We start from the raw sequence: 14,603 nt of genomic DNA, 5'->3' as shown, positions 1-14,603 counted from the left end.
CAACCGGATGATTCTGTACTCACGGCTGAGGCACCCTTGTCGCGGGTGGCGCAATTCGCAAGGCACGATGCTGCCGCCGAATGACGCACCTTGTACGTCACGCCGACGCCGGCGTCGCTCTCCGCGTCTGAGTCGCCCTGTCAAAACGACAAGCAATTCTACGCTTACTAAAGACAGCCCACCGTTGTCGCGATTTCGTACGATCTGGTACTGCTCGTGGTTCGTTCTTTATATACGGCCTGCTGACTTTTCGCCCTTTGATTACACCGGGTCAACAGAAAACATTCGGCCATCCCGTAAATAACGCGGTTTTCGTTATACTCCGTTCACATTGAAAAATTCAGATAAACGAAACTCATTTTAACCCTTCGCACTCATATGCCATTCTGGAGATGACAATACAAATTTGTTATACTTCATTTTTACTTTAAAAAGTACTACACTTTAGGATATTATAAAAATTAATCCTTTGCACTCGGAGATTTCAGTATTCAAGATGTCCCCTCAGAGGAGACTTCCGAGTGCAAAGGGTAAAATCTTATTATAATAGTGATAAATAAAATAAATATGGAACGTTGAATTCTATTGCTGTGAATTGCTTTAATTCATTTCCCTTGCAATAAATACAGGTTTTGGACCCAACGACATTGAAAATAAATCGAGTGTGAAGGGTCAATCCAATTACAATGCATAGATGGATAATCTATAGATAACGATGGAGAATATAGTTTAGATTGATGAAGATTTCGTTTACCTTAATTTTTCGAAATAAAAGAAGTATAATAGAGATTGAATTATTTATGGGATGACCTAATGTTTTATGCATAATTCCGTCTTCCTGATTAGAATATTCGCTATGACCTATAGAAATGCACATTCAAATTCTTCTACACGCTGCTACTGCTTGTACAATTATCATCTATATCATCTATGCACTAAAACCTATTGGAATCAGTTTCACGTTTCGCAAAACACTGCAGATCGCAGTGACCAATGAGAACAGCTACCAGTGGAATAGACAGTAACCAGTAAAATGGCCATATGTAAGTGCAGCGAACCACTTGTCACGAGAACTGTGTGCTGCCGAAAGTAGACCGCGATTAATTTACTGATCAATTGAACAAAAATGAAACCGATAGCAACGCTTCATCGACTAAACGAAGCAAGTCCGATTAACACTAATGTAATATTTCACACGATGCAGGTTTAACACGGATATATATTAATATATATTCAGGATCGGAGGACGTGCTACGAGCATCGTTCCGTCAGGGTGCGAGAACCCTACTCGCTTAAAGGTTATTGTTTATTTAGCAGATCAACGTCAGCTCAGCATCAAACCATCATCCGCATTTTGTACAGGGTGGAAAAAATCCTTTATTTTGACAAATAACAGGTGAATTTTATACCTTTTTTTTTAAGGTCACAGGAAATTTATCGGAAGCTTTCTTACATCAACCTGCATCAAATCGAAGGGATAGAATTCATGAGTATCTATGATAGTCAAGACAAAACATTTCTTTCTACTTTGTGCATATGTTCTAATAGAAATGCGTCTAATTATCAAAAACAAAATATCATTGATAAGTCGATATCGTCTTGAAACTTGAATCTGTTACCAATCATACGACAATCGTATGCTGTTTATATCTATTACTTGTTTGTTGGCAATCAGACTAATAACGCGTTGATGACTAGAATGGTCCGTAATAAATTCATTGAATATCTTCACTCTTTTTCCTATTGTCTTCTTCCTCGTTAAGTGGTAATATCATTACAGCCATTTGTTTAACAATTGATACTTTTGAGAGTACAGTTTCATTTCTTGTTGATGTATGGGCAGCTAAATGTCGCTGATTGATGATGATCCGATATTGAGCTGGTGTTGAGCTGTTAAATGGACAACAACCTTAATTCTCACCGGAAGGGGCCACTATAAACGTTGCATCGGAAAATGAACAAGAAAAAGACCGAGCGGGAGTACAACCATGCGCTACTCACAGCTGCCATTCAAAGTTGTTTCCTGCCCTTATACAATAGTACACGGACCAATCACTTAGTTATCCTTAGACTTGTTCGATGGTAAAGGATCGTTTACTCACGTGAGATGTGTCCGACACAGTGGTATCCTGGGTCCTATAAATCCCGATCGGAATTTCGCACGTTGTAGAGCAGAGTTTCTGGTACAGTCTGCCGTAAGTTCTGATCCACATGTCGTCTTTTGTTATTTTCATCTATAATCAAACAACTGTTAGTGCTCTTATGTATATAAATGAAACGTGTGTCTTGTTAACTCTTCGTTTTTTCATTCTGAACCGTTGTTGACATATCGACGTTGTTTAACTCAATTATATTTTGATATCGTACATTCATAATTTATGAAAGACAATCGAGAAACAACGAAATGGTACATTTATGTGAAACAATTATGGCACTACAAACGATTACAGCAAAAATTAAAACAAGTATACGTTGGAATAAAATTGAATGTCGAGTCTGACTCGATCTAAGATTGCAAAGCGTTATATATTTCTTTATCCCGGTAGGTTTGTAGACATAACATATTGTAATAATAATAATATTCTATTACTAATATTTTAATAATAGAGTATCATTATTTTATTATTTTAATATCATATTGTAAATGCTGTTTATAATTGAAATTCTAAAGTATGTAAGGTATTGTTTACCGATGTTAGAAAACCTGATCCAGGTGCTTGATCCACGCCCAGCAGCAATCTCACAAATGTTATCATGTAATCCTTTACGAATGCTTGATACAAAAGTGTGTCCAGCATGGACGCGCTAAAGACACTGCCAGCCGCGAAAGGTAACCGAAACATGTAGGATATGTGGGATCCTCTTTCCTTTTCTCTCTGTTGATAGAATTACAGAGTTCGATTATTGTTAGAAGCTATTATCGTGTTGTGATAAAAACATCCAAAAATAAATATAGTGCAACGTGAATGATAAGAAAACAATAATGTGTAACAAATAATATACTCTTCTAGTAGAAATTGGTGTTAGAAAACTAATTTATTATTTATTATAATAGCAGATGAGAGGGAATGAATTCTGTATTGCACGTTTTACAAGATAAATTATTGGTTCGATAAAAACATTTACAAACAAATTCGTAAACTTATACTATAGATATAAAAAAAACTTCCTGTTATTAAGTATTCAGCTCCTTTGAGAATGAAATTTAAGAATGAATGTATGACACATTTTCTAAAAAAATAGTATCCCTTTAGATATTTAAGAACATACAAATCAATTATTTTAACATTAACAAATAAGTAAAGAAATGGCACAGTACAATCTCGTCATTTCCTGTTTTTGTAAAGAGAAATTATATGGATGAATAATAAATGACTGTTTTCAACAAATATTTGTAGAAATATTTCGATAGAAAGTTTCAGAGATACTTGATACTCTCATGAGGAAGACCGTTCTAATTCTCGCATGCCGATAAAATCGTCTGCGCACGTATAAAGTGACAAAGTAAAGGTCAAGTGTATGTGAACGGTGCTTATCAAGAACCCGAAGATGCTTAGAATAATTTATCTCAAGTACAATTACGAATTCCGTTAAGTTGCTAGTTAGAGAATATCTTCTCGGATTGATATAAGGAGTGGGATAGTAAGAATTAAATTGTCTATATATAAGTATAGTGCAGCTCTCACGTTCCCGGCCGTGATCTAAAAGCTAAAAGTGCACGGGGGCAAGGGGAGACCCTTGGCATGTCCTTGTTATTGGCCGAGTCGCGCAACAAAGAACGCAAGCGAAACGGAATGCGATGAAGTGAGATGTACGAACATTGGCGTCGGATTTCGTTTCTGCGCGGCGGCGGCTTTTTATGTTTACCGAATCCCGGGGACATGGAGGCTCGGCTGCTATGTTTCCTGGAAGGACCGAGGCGGAGCGTGCGGCCGATTCCCCTTGCCCCTGTGCACTTTTAGCTTTTAGATCGCGGTCGGGAACGTGAGAGCTGCACTGTAAGTTACAATACAATATTAAAATAGATTTCAGAGTTTTATAGTTACTTTCAATTAGAAATTAGACAGTATTTTCACAATATTCTCAACTGTTCGTAAGCAAATGATTGTTGACAAAATATTCTGTAACGTACCTTTTCCATTTTACTCAGGTGAAGAGCGTACTTGTCGTGTGCTCTGAATTGCATGAAGCGCATGTTGCTCGACTGCGATAACTCTGTTATGCTCTTTATACTCGGGAAGAATCTGTAAAAGATTAAAAGTGTGCAATATAAATTCGAGTTTTGTGGAATACAGTGTCAAAGGCTTAGTACTAGAAAACAGGAGTCGAGGTAAGTATATGCGAACGTTTAAAAATATCCTGAAATATAAATTCGAAATGTATGAGAGTTACAATCAAGTAACATTATACGCAAGAGATAATTAAAAAAAGAATAAGTTTGTTTATATCGAGAAACAAAAATACTATCCAATGAAAAGTGATTATCTATGTACATATAATGATCTGATTCATAAAGAATATTTGCTGAATCGTTTAATTAATAATTAACAAATGGATATAGATTTTAAAAGATGTAACAAGTTTACTATATTAAATATAAGTTGAAATAATGATACTACAACTAAGTGCGAAGCAATTATTCGACTGAAACAAATTACAACTATAAAATGATGTTTATAAAAAATATAACAATATAAACATAGTAACGTATCATTTGAATATTGTTACTATTTATTATTTCCTATTCAATTGTACTGTGACTCTGGAGTATAATCCGAATAATTCGATCGAACTCCTGAAATGAAATTCTAGAAGTTCTTGCAAATGAGGACAGTGATAACTTCTTAATAAAATTTCGAAGTACTCACTTGAACATAGTCTGCACCGCGACGATTGTATTGCAGTCAGCTAAGGTGTCTTCTTCCGCGGAATTGCTAAGTTCTTTGTTCACAACGACGACGTTTTCTGCCAAGGTGATGCCAGCTCGAAGGAGATCGTCCAAGCAGTCGATAGATCCTCTCATCCAGTATACCAGAGGAAAGTAGGACACGGCGTCAAGAAACGCAATTTCCGGTTTCCGTTCCAGCAGAAGAATGATAGGATTCAACGAGGTTTTTGATCTAATACGGATTATTCACAGATATTTCAAAACGTCTAAAAATTCCGATACTTTTAAATATTTCACATGAACGATATATATTCCTCGTGTACAAATACAATTTTGGGTTTATTTAACGAAAGATTTTAATTAATTACACTGTCATCGAAGAATTTGAATGTGACTTCGAAAAATATTCAAATACTTGTTTATTCTTAATATAATGTATTTACTTTAAGTGGCAAGTAAAATATTCTACGATAATTTTATATTTTTCTTATTCATAAGATAACGATGTTATATATTGTAAATATTAAACCTAGTCAAATTTTTTTGTTATTGCAACCTTTTTATCTATAGAATATTTTATTTTCAACCTGTAAATCGAATGTGAAAAATCTTTTCGAACGTAGGAAGAACTGAATGAAAAATTGAAATAAAATTACCTCTATTAATGAATTTGAATTGAAAATTGACGTGTTTGTGGTTAATTAATTTAATTTTGTAACGTATTTCTGCAGAATAAAATAATGAACATTTGTTTTGCCGTAAGATTGCAAATTTAAATATTAGTTATGGTATAAGGAATTTACGGGGTTATTGAAAATTGAATTTCTCGAAAGCTATCACTTGAAATGCCCACAATGAAAGATTTTAATAGAAAAGAGAAGTACCTGAAATGTGCCCTTAATGGAATTATAAAGTTGTAGATTCCGTTGCTGGCGTAATCGGCAGCCAGTATAATAGTCTTGTTTTGCCAATTGTAATCTTTCGCGTTTCTGTAGCTACAGTGTTGGCAAACCTAAAGAAATGGTTCAGAGTACAATGTACATTTCAAAATATTTGTCCTTAACCCACTACCTTTAGACAGAAGAGTGTATGCAATTATAACACATACAGTCCTTTAGAATTCAGTGTTAAAAGATACAATATAATAAAATACCATTTCATTCGAACCTTAATAAATCCTTCAATATTACGAATAAATGTTTGCTCTTTATTTTATATTTACATACACCCTTATAGCCCACTCATTATCAATCATAAGTAATTGATTTCCCATTGTAATATTGTAATTTATTTTTATTCAGAAATTATTCAAGGAAAAATGTCTACCTGTGCCAGCTGAAGACAACATAGAGGTTTCTTTTCTTTAAGTAGGTAACACAGTGTCGGTGAAACACCTATGAATGGCGAAACAGGTGGAAATCCTTTGACGATTCTGCAACAACGTCGACGGGAAATTAAACTTGTGCATGTTTTCATTAATTGTGTACGACTGTTGGTACTTTAGGTTTGATCTCTAAGTATCTAGCAAGGAACTACGTTTATTTTTTATTATTTCATAATTATCGGCATATATTTTTTTATTTCATTAAATAAAATACATTTTATTCCATCGAATAGAAAAGTCATCTTCGAATAGTTAAATTATCTATTTATGTATGTATTGTATATACGATAATGGAATGAATACAATATTCGTATTTTATTGTCCTCTCCATATTATGTAGTGTACATTCAATAATCTTAGATTTTATTTATACCTTCACTTTTCAGTACTGCACATTTCTTTGGAATGTAAGAGAAATACTTTGTTTCCACTTTTAATTATTTTATTCTGTATACATCAATTCTATCGTTTCAAAAAAGTTAAAAGGTAGCTGTAATATATATTTGCTTGATATTTTATGACAGCGATGTTGAGAAACGTGGTCTGTTACGTTCTTTTGTACTTTATACGTAGTTCGCCTCGTATATTGCACAGAGAGTGGGGAAAGTAATAAAGTGGAGAAAAATTTTTACGAGAATATTATTTGTTAAAGCACTACTTCTGAAGCGATCCTTAAATGTTCATAGAAAGAAGAATGAAATTGAAAATTTTTAATATTTCTGTATGCTTTTGTACATACTCTTAATAAAAACCTTTTCGACAAATTAGTTTGTACAAGATGATTAACACGTAACGGTATAAGTAAGGACAGTTTATATGAAAAGAAATCGTAAATGTAGAATACAATGCTTTCCCTCAATGCTTCATGTTCAAGGAGAAAACAAAACAAAACATTATTCAGTTTGTGCAGTTTCCCTCAACCTTATCGTCTATAATCGATAATTACCTTATTATTGTCAATGTATATATTGTCACGGGTAAGTATAATTAGTAATCAATTGTAACATTATCTAAACTGCATTAAGTTTGTCGATAACTTAATTTTTTGCATTCAACGCAATGTTGAATACACCGTGTTATGTAAATAATATATTATAAATATGTATACAGTAGACAAATTGTGCTATTTACATTTAAAAAGTGACAAATATGTGCAATTGTGCTAGATGGCGAATACACAAATGTAAAATATATATGAATGCTTGGAGTGCTCGAGATATTGCATGCCTAACATGCTATTAGTTCGAAGTATTATAAATTAAATTAGGATTTCGATAGAATACATTTTCATTAAAATTATCCACTTCAGAGTTGTAATATAATATGAGCGACACTGTTTCTCCTGTATACAAACGTTAAATAGCTATTTAACAAAGAAACGAATAAAACAAAAGAAATCGGAATCTGAAAACTAATACATAACGTGACTGTGCACTTTCTTACAATATAAATGTTCTTTAATGCCATGCTATTCTTTTTAGATTTCTTTTACGTGAAATATTTCATATTTACATGTAACCAAAAGAAGAAAATGTGTTCCTTGAAATATTAAATCTATAAGTATTTAGGATAGATTTGCATATACAAATGTAAGAGAAAAATTATTTCTTATCAGAGAGAAAGAAAAAAAGTAGAACGATTATAATTATTCGAGTATCATGCAATATTTCTGGTCCTAATAAGGCCATTTGCACGCCTGACGGTGTTATACTGGAAACATTGCAGTAAACATACATTATTGCACAGAATATTGCAAGATGTAAACACGAATGAAAATGTTGCTGCCTGGATTTACAGGAACAAGAAGTTCCTTCGATGCGCGAATGGGATACTCATAGTTTATCGTGCAATCACAAGGTTTATCGGAAGCAGTTGCAGAAAAATGTTCCATGGAACCATATGCACGGAAGTAAAGATCGAATAACATTCTTAAAATATCAGTTAGTAAGATCTTTAGTTTCAAAGGTGTTATTTAAAATATTAAACATTGATAAAGAACAATTTCATATTTATAAGATTTATTTTGTTATTTTAAACTGTTGAAGGTTAGTTACGCTATGAAAGGATGTAATGAGAAGAAAGACTTGATGAACGTAGATTAGATTTTAATATATGCATCGTCGATTTATTCATTTTTCAACATTTTACACTGAAATGTCCGATTTCGATTTTATGGTTCGGTCCATGAATCGTGATTCAGTGAACGAAATGAAACAGTGAACTTCAGTGTGCGGAGGCATTCGATTAAACTCTGCTTCAAACAGCTTGGAAATTCGAGAACTACATTTACGTGACCCTTCTATACTTTACCAGCTGCCTCTACCCATTTCTTAATAATTTCCAAATTGTATTATATAGTTTGTGTGTAACAATATTAATTGAAACACTCGAATTTTGAAGAACATACTACTATAGTTTCTGTTCTAGAAGTATAAATTGCATTGCAACCATATGTTAATCATTTTATTAGATATCTGTAAGTAACTGAGTATGTTTTTCGTCGGAATAGAGAACTGACAGGGAAACATTCAGAATTTAAGCATTGGCATTATTACTGACTTTCGTTACTTTGATGGAATCAATGAAATTTCCTTTTAATGCTCACAGCTTAAAACGATTCATTCTCAATCAAAATTTTGAATGATTTATTAGTAATGAAGATTATACAATACATTTATAACTTCGATATAAATATCTTATATTTTAAATATAAATAGTTAAAAATTATTTTAATCAGTTGTCAGTTTACAACATATAATTTTGTTATAAGACTGGTAGTGAAAGACTGGTATCTGAAACTGATTGTAACTTGTATGAAAATTTATAATAATGTTGAATGTCATCTTTTCCATCAATGCAAATATAAAAGTTACGACAACAATGTCTACAGGTGAAACAATTCTCGTGGCTTTGTTTCCTTTTGTATTATAAATTGTTTACCTTGGTGTTAAACATGTAAGAGGGGAGGTCGAATAACGTACCGGAATGTAAGTACTAACAGTACTAACCCAACTAATTGAGATAAAGTAGATTCAGACCTAAGTGGAGTGGGGAAAGGTAATATGGACAAAGTGGAGGAATTAACGAAGACTAAGCAGAACAGGCGACGAAGATACGGTAAGAAACAAAAAAAAAAGGTAAAATGGAAGTACATTATTGATTGAAAATGCAAGATCATATTTTATAATTAATAATTCTGAAAAATGTTTATGTTTCGAAGAGTAAAAAGATTGATAAAATGTTGTTTCACCAAAAAATCCGTAAAATACGTTCACTTTTTTAAAGTTCTTATGTAAAGTAATTTGCATTTAATTATTAACTCTATTTGTTTTTCAGTTTCACTTTTTTAAAATATTTTATACTAAAATATAAGCTGAACGTATAGAATCAAATTTTTCCGTAAAAGGTTATCTTCTCGAAAAAACTAGTGTTGAAAATTTGTTACTATTTTATTTTTGTGAAAATACTCGACATAAAAAGATAAATATAGAACCATAAATAAAATTTTGTTATTTGAGACCTCGTTTGCTACAGAATCCGGTCAATAAATTTTCACACTTGATACCTTCGAAAAAGAAACATCAAATGAATCAAATTTATTCTGTGATTTTGCCTTATTTTTTCATATAAAGTCATATTATTTACGATTATGTTATTAATTATAGAATACTTTGTATAGTTACGCTTTCCATTTACATATATTAATTATAAATCAATCCTATTAAGTCAACGAATAATGCACCATAACTAAACCGTAGATGTTTATACATCGATAGCATTTTTGACAGTGCTAAATATAACATTATGGAAATTAGATTACTGTGAGTTAATGACAATTTGTTGTAAAGATAATTAATTTCTATTTAATTCGACTGCCAGAAATGTATTTCCTAAAATTGTATAAACAACTGCAGTTTATTTATAAGGGAGGTAAAATCATACGTTAACCCTTAGACTACCAACTCATTTTTTGTTGCACTTTAGGACGACAATGAAGTTGAAATGAATAACCAGACGTAGATTGCAACAAAACTCTCAAATGAATAATCAACACTTTTAAATCGAACAAGTAATCTATTTCATAAAATATACCCCATACTACTATTAGGATGGACAAAATTGCAATTTAAGTAGCTTATTTGCCCAAATGGAACGTTTAATTACGCTCTGGGATGTATTGTTCCGTTGATAGTCCAAGGGTTAACACGTTCGCTACCAACGTCACACATATCTAACCCTCAATACTTCATATTTTGTGCATAGTAGAGTAAATTTCATTTGCATGTATCTAATATTCTAATTCGTAGTACAGTGGCCAGGAAGCCGAGGAGATATTTTTTCTTAAATATTATTTCCAGTTTGTTTAGACCATATGTTTTATAACACTAACCTCTGCAGAACTAATGGCAAAACCATCGTTTTAAAAATTGGTTAAAAATTCTACGTTGTTCCTCTTTCATTCAACTTTATATCAATTCCTATATTGTTAGATTAATCAGTTTTTCAATTTTCGTCTTCCTATCGTTTTTGTTTCCACGCAGAAAAATGTATCATCTAACTTGCGTATCTTTCTTTTGTAGCTAGTTATTTGACCGTTTACGATAGGAATAAGTGCACATTAGGTCGTTCTATAAGTTCGTGTCGCAGCGCGTAATACTTCTCGCGTTACATTTTGTAATCATAGAGCAACAAGAGTTTCAACTGCTTCAGTTTAGTCAGTAGAAGGAATCCTACACTGACAGCTCGTGAAGTTATAAAAATCTTATATTTAACAAAATATTATTTTATATGGTAGAAAAGTAAACGGCACGAACTTATGGGACAACCTAATACAAAGTGTCGGGGCGGTTAATAAAAGTATTGTAACCGTGGAGACTGCTATTAAGACAAATGCTGGTAGCGAGTGGGTTAAGTGTCCGAGTTTATTCCCCTAGATTAGTAGCGCGTCACGGTTCACAGACTAGCATTTTTCCAAAGCGAATCAGTGTTCTGAATGTTCCCCTGCGAATGACGAACGAAAAGGATAGATCGTATGGAAGCATAAAAACGTAAACTCACCCCTTGAAACTGCTGGGCAAAGGTCGTGCGTCAAGACGGCAGTGCATAAAGACGATGCAGGGGGGAAGACATCGAAAACATCCATGAGGACATAGAGGGTGTCAGGCAGGACAGCATCGAGCAGCGATTCAATACCATCGACGCCGAGTAGCGGTACAGGCATCGAGAGACATTCAGACAGGACAGATCGACGATCAACGTAAACTTGCGTTTAATTGTATTTTGGGCGGTGAATGACGGACAAGTGGCGGCATCGATCCTCCGCTCAAAATTTTTTACCCTTTTTCTCGCCCTGTCTGTCTCTTGTTACCATGACATACGAACTTTTCAACCACTCGACGTTACCCGAAACGCATACAAATTGGAATTCCACGTTGTACTTTCATTCTAGAGAGAACTTCTCGACCGATTACGAATTCCGAATTGAACGCGACGGAAAAACGAGTTTTATTACTTGACACGTTGACCGCCACGTCGTCCGTTCATGGCTGGCACGACTTTTCCTATAGAGTCGGAAATGAATTTGCTCGGTAACACGTGAAATAAGTAAATTTTGATGGAAGAAGAAGGTTGAGAGAGCAATCTCTGTGGGAAACGTTGACTTTCTAGTCTCTGTTTCCTTAGGAAAGTTGCTTCGATTGCATGAGTAGTTTGGTGAATAATAATTGGGCGGTCAACGTGTTAATTGGCAAGATTGAGATTTTTGTCCATGCAATCGGAGATTTTTCTTTTGTTTTGGAAAAACAGAAGAAGATGCAGTCATATCTGATTTTGAGAGAGATTAGATTGACATGTTGTACTTTGAATGTTTATATAAATTTTTATTACGAGTTAGTTTTTGAAAACGAATAAAATTCTATGCTTTTTATTATGAATCTCATTATGTTGGACATAATATGAGATCTTTGGTTTCGATCAAATTTTCTGATTCAATGTTATTCACTTCTTCGTATTTATTATAATTATACAAAATATTAAAAAGAATTAAATAAAATAATATGAATAGTTTAAAACGAATATCATCCAATCTAAAAAAATATATAAAAAATGGGCTTCCGTTCATATTTGCAGGATAATTGAGACACATCTAATACACAGTCATAAGGAATAACATCTAAGAAAAGTGTGGAGAAATTAGACGAGCATGGTGCACAGTTCTCGCAGCACAGCTGTAAAATTTCATTTCTAGGATTAAATATCCTTATAGTACTTTTACGAATAAACGATCAGTTGTACGATCTTGTAGTATATCTTTTAAAAATTGGATAAGAAAATACTAGCAGTTCTTGTAACATAAAATTCAATACTTCTGGCACAAAATGAAATTTTATTCTTTCCTTACAAATGGTTGTAGTAAATTCTTAGCAAATCAAATAATTCCAATGTGTATGTGTATACAGATATAGTAATAAAATATAGTAAGTAATAATGAAAGTACAAAAAGAGGAAATTTTATAAACACATTTGAAACGACAAGAAAACCAATATTTTCTTTCCAATATTAATACCAACGATCGTAGTATAGGTACACAGTTGGTCATAAATCGTGAAACAAGTAGTGCAAAGAAAGTTGCCCAAAATATGAATGGCTCAGAATAATAATGGTCTAACTTCTATTTATGAGCTGTCGGGAAAATAAGCTTTTGTAAAATGTTTTTGGGTTCATTAAATAAGTATTAATTTATTATAGATTAATTCATCGAATACCAATATTACAGTATTGTTGTTAAAAACATTAATGATCATTAATTATTAATATTATTACTTGTAATACTATCATTTAATTGATTTAAAAATATTTCATAAAAACTTTTTTTTCTCTATTTTAGAATTCAAATATGGAAGTTAGACCATAATTATTCCGTGCCAATCATATCAGAATTGTATAATAATTTTTTGTCTCAGAAAGCTTCAGATTTGAGAAAAACTTATTTAAAAATCAATCGCGTATACTTATTTAATGTCTGGTATAATTGATATCAGTAGAAACTGCAACTATAGTTGCTTATATACATGACATGTGAGAGCTTTATTACTATCAGTATCTACTTACCTGCCAACTGTAGGAATCTATATCAACTATATTCATCATGCATGTTTAATATACTATTCAGTACGTTAGCCACTATTTCGTATAGTAAATATTATTCGTTTGATCTTCAAGTTCATTTCCCTCGAAAATGATAGTTCACAACAAAAACTTATTCTATCGTGTAGACTTATTTTCAGGTATACCATCTTCGTCACCTTACTTGTATCGTGATTTATGGCTCGTATAATGAAAATTCGATAAATAATTCACACAAATACATCCGATGCATAAGAGACCGTGCCATGCAAGTGCACGAGAATGTGCAAGATCGTTTCACTTTCAAGGATCTCACGATCGTGCGTCATTACATATATCAAAATTATCTGTCGGAAAGAGGAATTTTAGTTTCGCATCTACTTAATGTATCTATAAATGTTTATACTCTTCTAAGTTAAGGTCTTATTTCTTGCACTGACGATAATGCCACTCATACAACGCACACACGCACACTACACTGGACACCAAACACTTTAACCGTCTAAGTGCAAAATGTAGGCGTCACTAAAGTGTTCGTTAATTAATTATTTATAGGGTAATTTTCAATATAACGTTTAAATTTCGTGTGAGAAATACCTTTATGAAGGAAGTAGAGGAGCATTGTAAGTGGCAAAATTATGTAGTTTTTAAATTTTTAATACTGTAGTTCAAGGAAAAACTGAATATCATCGATAGGAAATTTCTATAATATAAAAATTTCACAGTGTAAAATGTGAATTTTCAAACGTTCTATAAAAGAAACACTTGTGATGTCACAATTCGACAGAATGCTTAATGGCGAAAACATTTAGTGCCCAGTTAGAAATATATCGAATACCTTGATTCGTTGCGATAGAAATGAACCTAAATGTAACATGACATAAAAAATGACAATGACATTGTATTTACAGAACACTCACGCGATCTTTTCACTGGGCGATCTCCATGGAACGTCGTCGTCCATTTCATCCTCGGACTCATCGCCTTCGTGGTCTAGCGACTCTTGGCCAGGAAGGTGCAATGTGGAGCTTGTTAACATGTCTGGTACGGGTAGTATGCTTGGCCGTCTACTTCCTAGTGCGTTTTGAATACAAATACTTATTTGAACATTGTTTTCGATATTGAATAGACATGCAGAAGAATTTAGAAAATTTCAAATAGAAGCTAAGAATTAATAGAAGGTTTCAAATACGATTTAAGAATTA

The 14,603-nt window shown here is 32.9% G+C and overlaps 1 protein-coding gene across 17 annotated transcripts in view; it reads right to left on the bottom strand.

Annotated features, from left to right (window-relative positions):
* Window positions 1–14,603, bottom strand: part of SLO2 (slowpoke 2) — a 228,574-nt gene that overhangs the window by 4,963 nt on the left and 209,008 nt on the right. For 10 of the 17 annotated variants that reach the window (XM_076371618.1, XM_076371619.1, XM_076371614.1 and 7 more), the window contains 9 exons: window positions 14,319–14,472; window positions 6,215–6,320; window positions 5,773–5,900; window positions 4,869–5,120; window positions 4,133–4,244; window positions 3,820–3,996; window positions 2,691–2,876; window positions 2,103–2,234; window positions 24–137 (listed from right to left, as the gene is read on the bottom strand). In XM_076371618.1, the coding sequence (XP_076227733.1) occupies window positions 24–137; window positions 2,103–2,234; window positions 2,691–2,876; window positions 3,820–3,996; window positions 4,133–4,244; window positions 4,869–5,120; window positions 5,773–5,900; window positions 6,215–6,320; window positions 14,319–14,472 (1,361 nt within the window). Of the gene's footprint in view, window positions 1–23; window positions 138–1,254; window positions 2,029–2,102; window positions 2,235–2,690; window positions 2,877–3,819; window positions 3,997–4,132; window positions 4,245–4,868; window positions 5,121–5,772; window positions 5,901–6,214; window positions 6,321–14,318; window positions 14,473–14,603 lie in introns of those variants that run through there. The other 7 variants (XM_076371625.1, XM_076371624.1, XM_031982926.2 and 4 more) reach the window with 4 other exon arrangements.

This window comes from Nomia melanderi, chromosome 10 (assembly GCF_051020985.1).
Source record: "Nomia melanderi isolate GNS246 chromosome 10, iyNomMela1, whole genome shotgun sequence".
NCBI classification, from domain to species: domain Eukaryota; kingdom Metazoa; phylum Arthropoda; class Insecta; order Hymenoptera; family Halictidae; genus Nomia; species Nomia melanderi.
The sequence above is the reverse complement of the archived record's forward strand: the minus strand, read 5'-3'. Positions and strand labels throughout refer to the sequence as shown.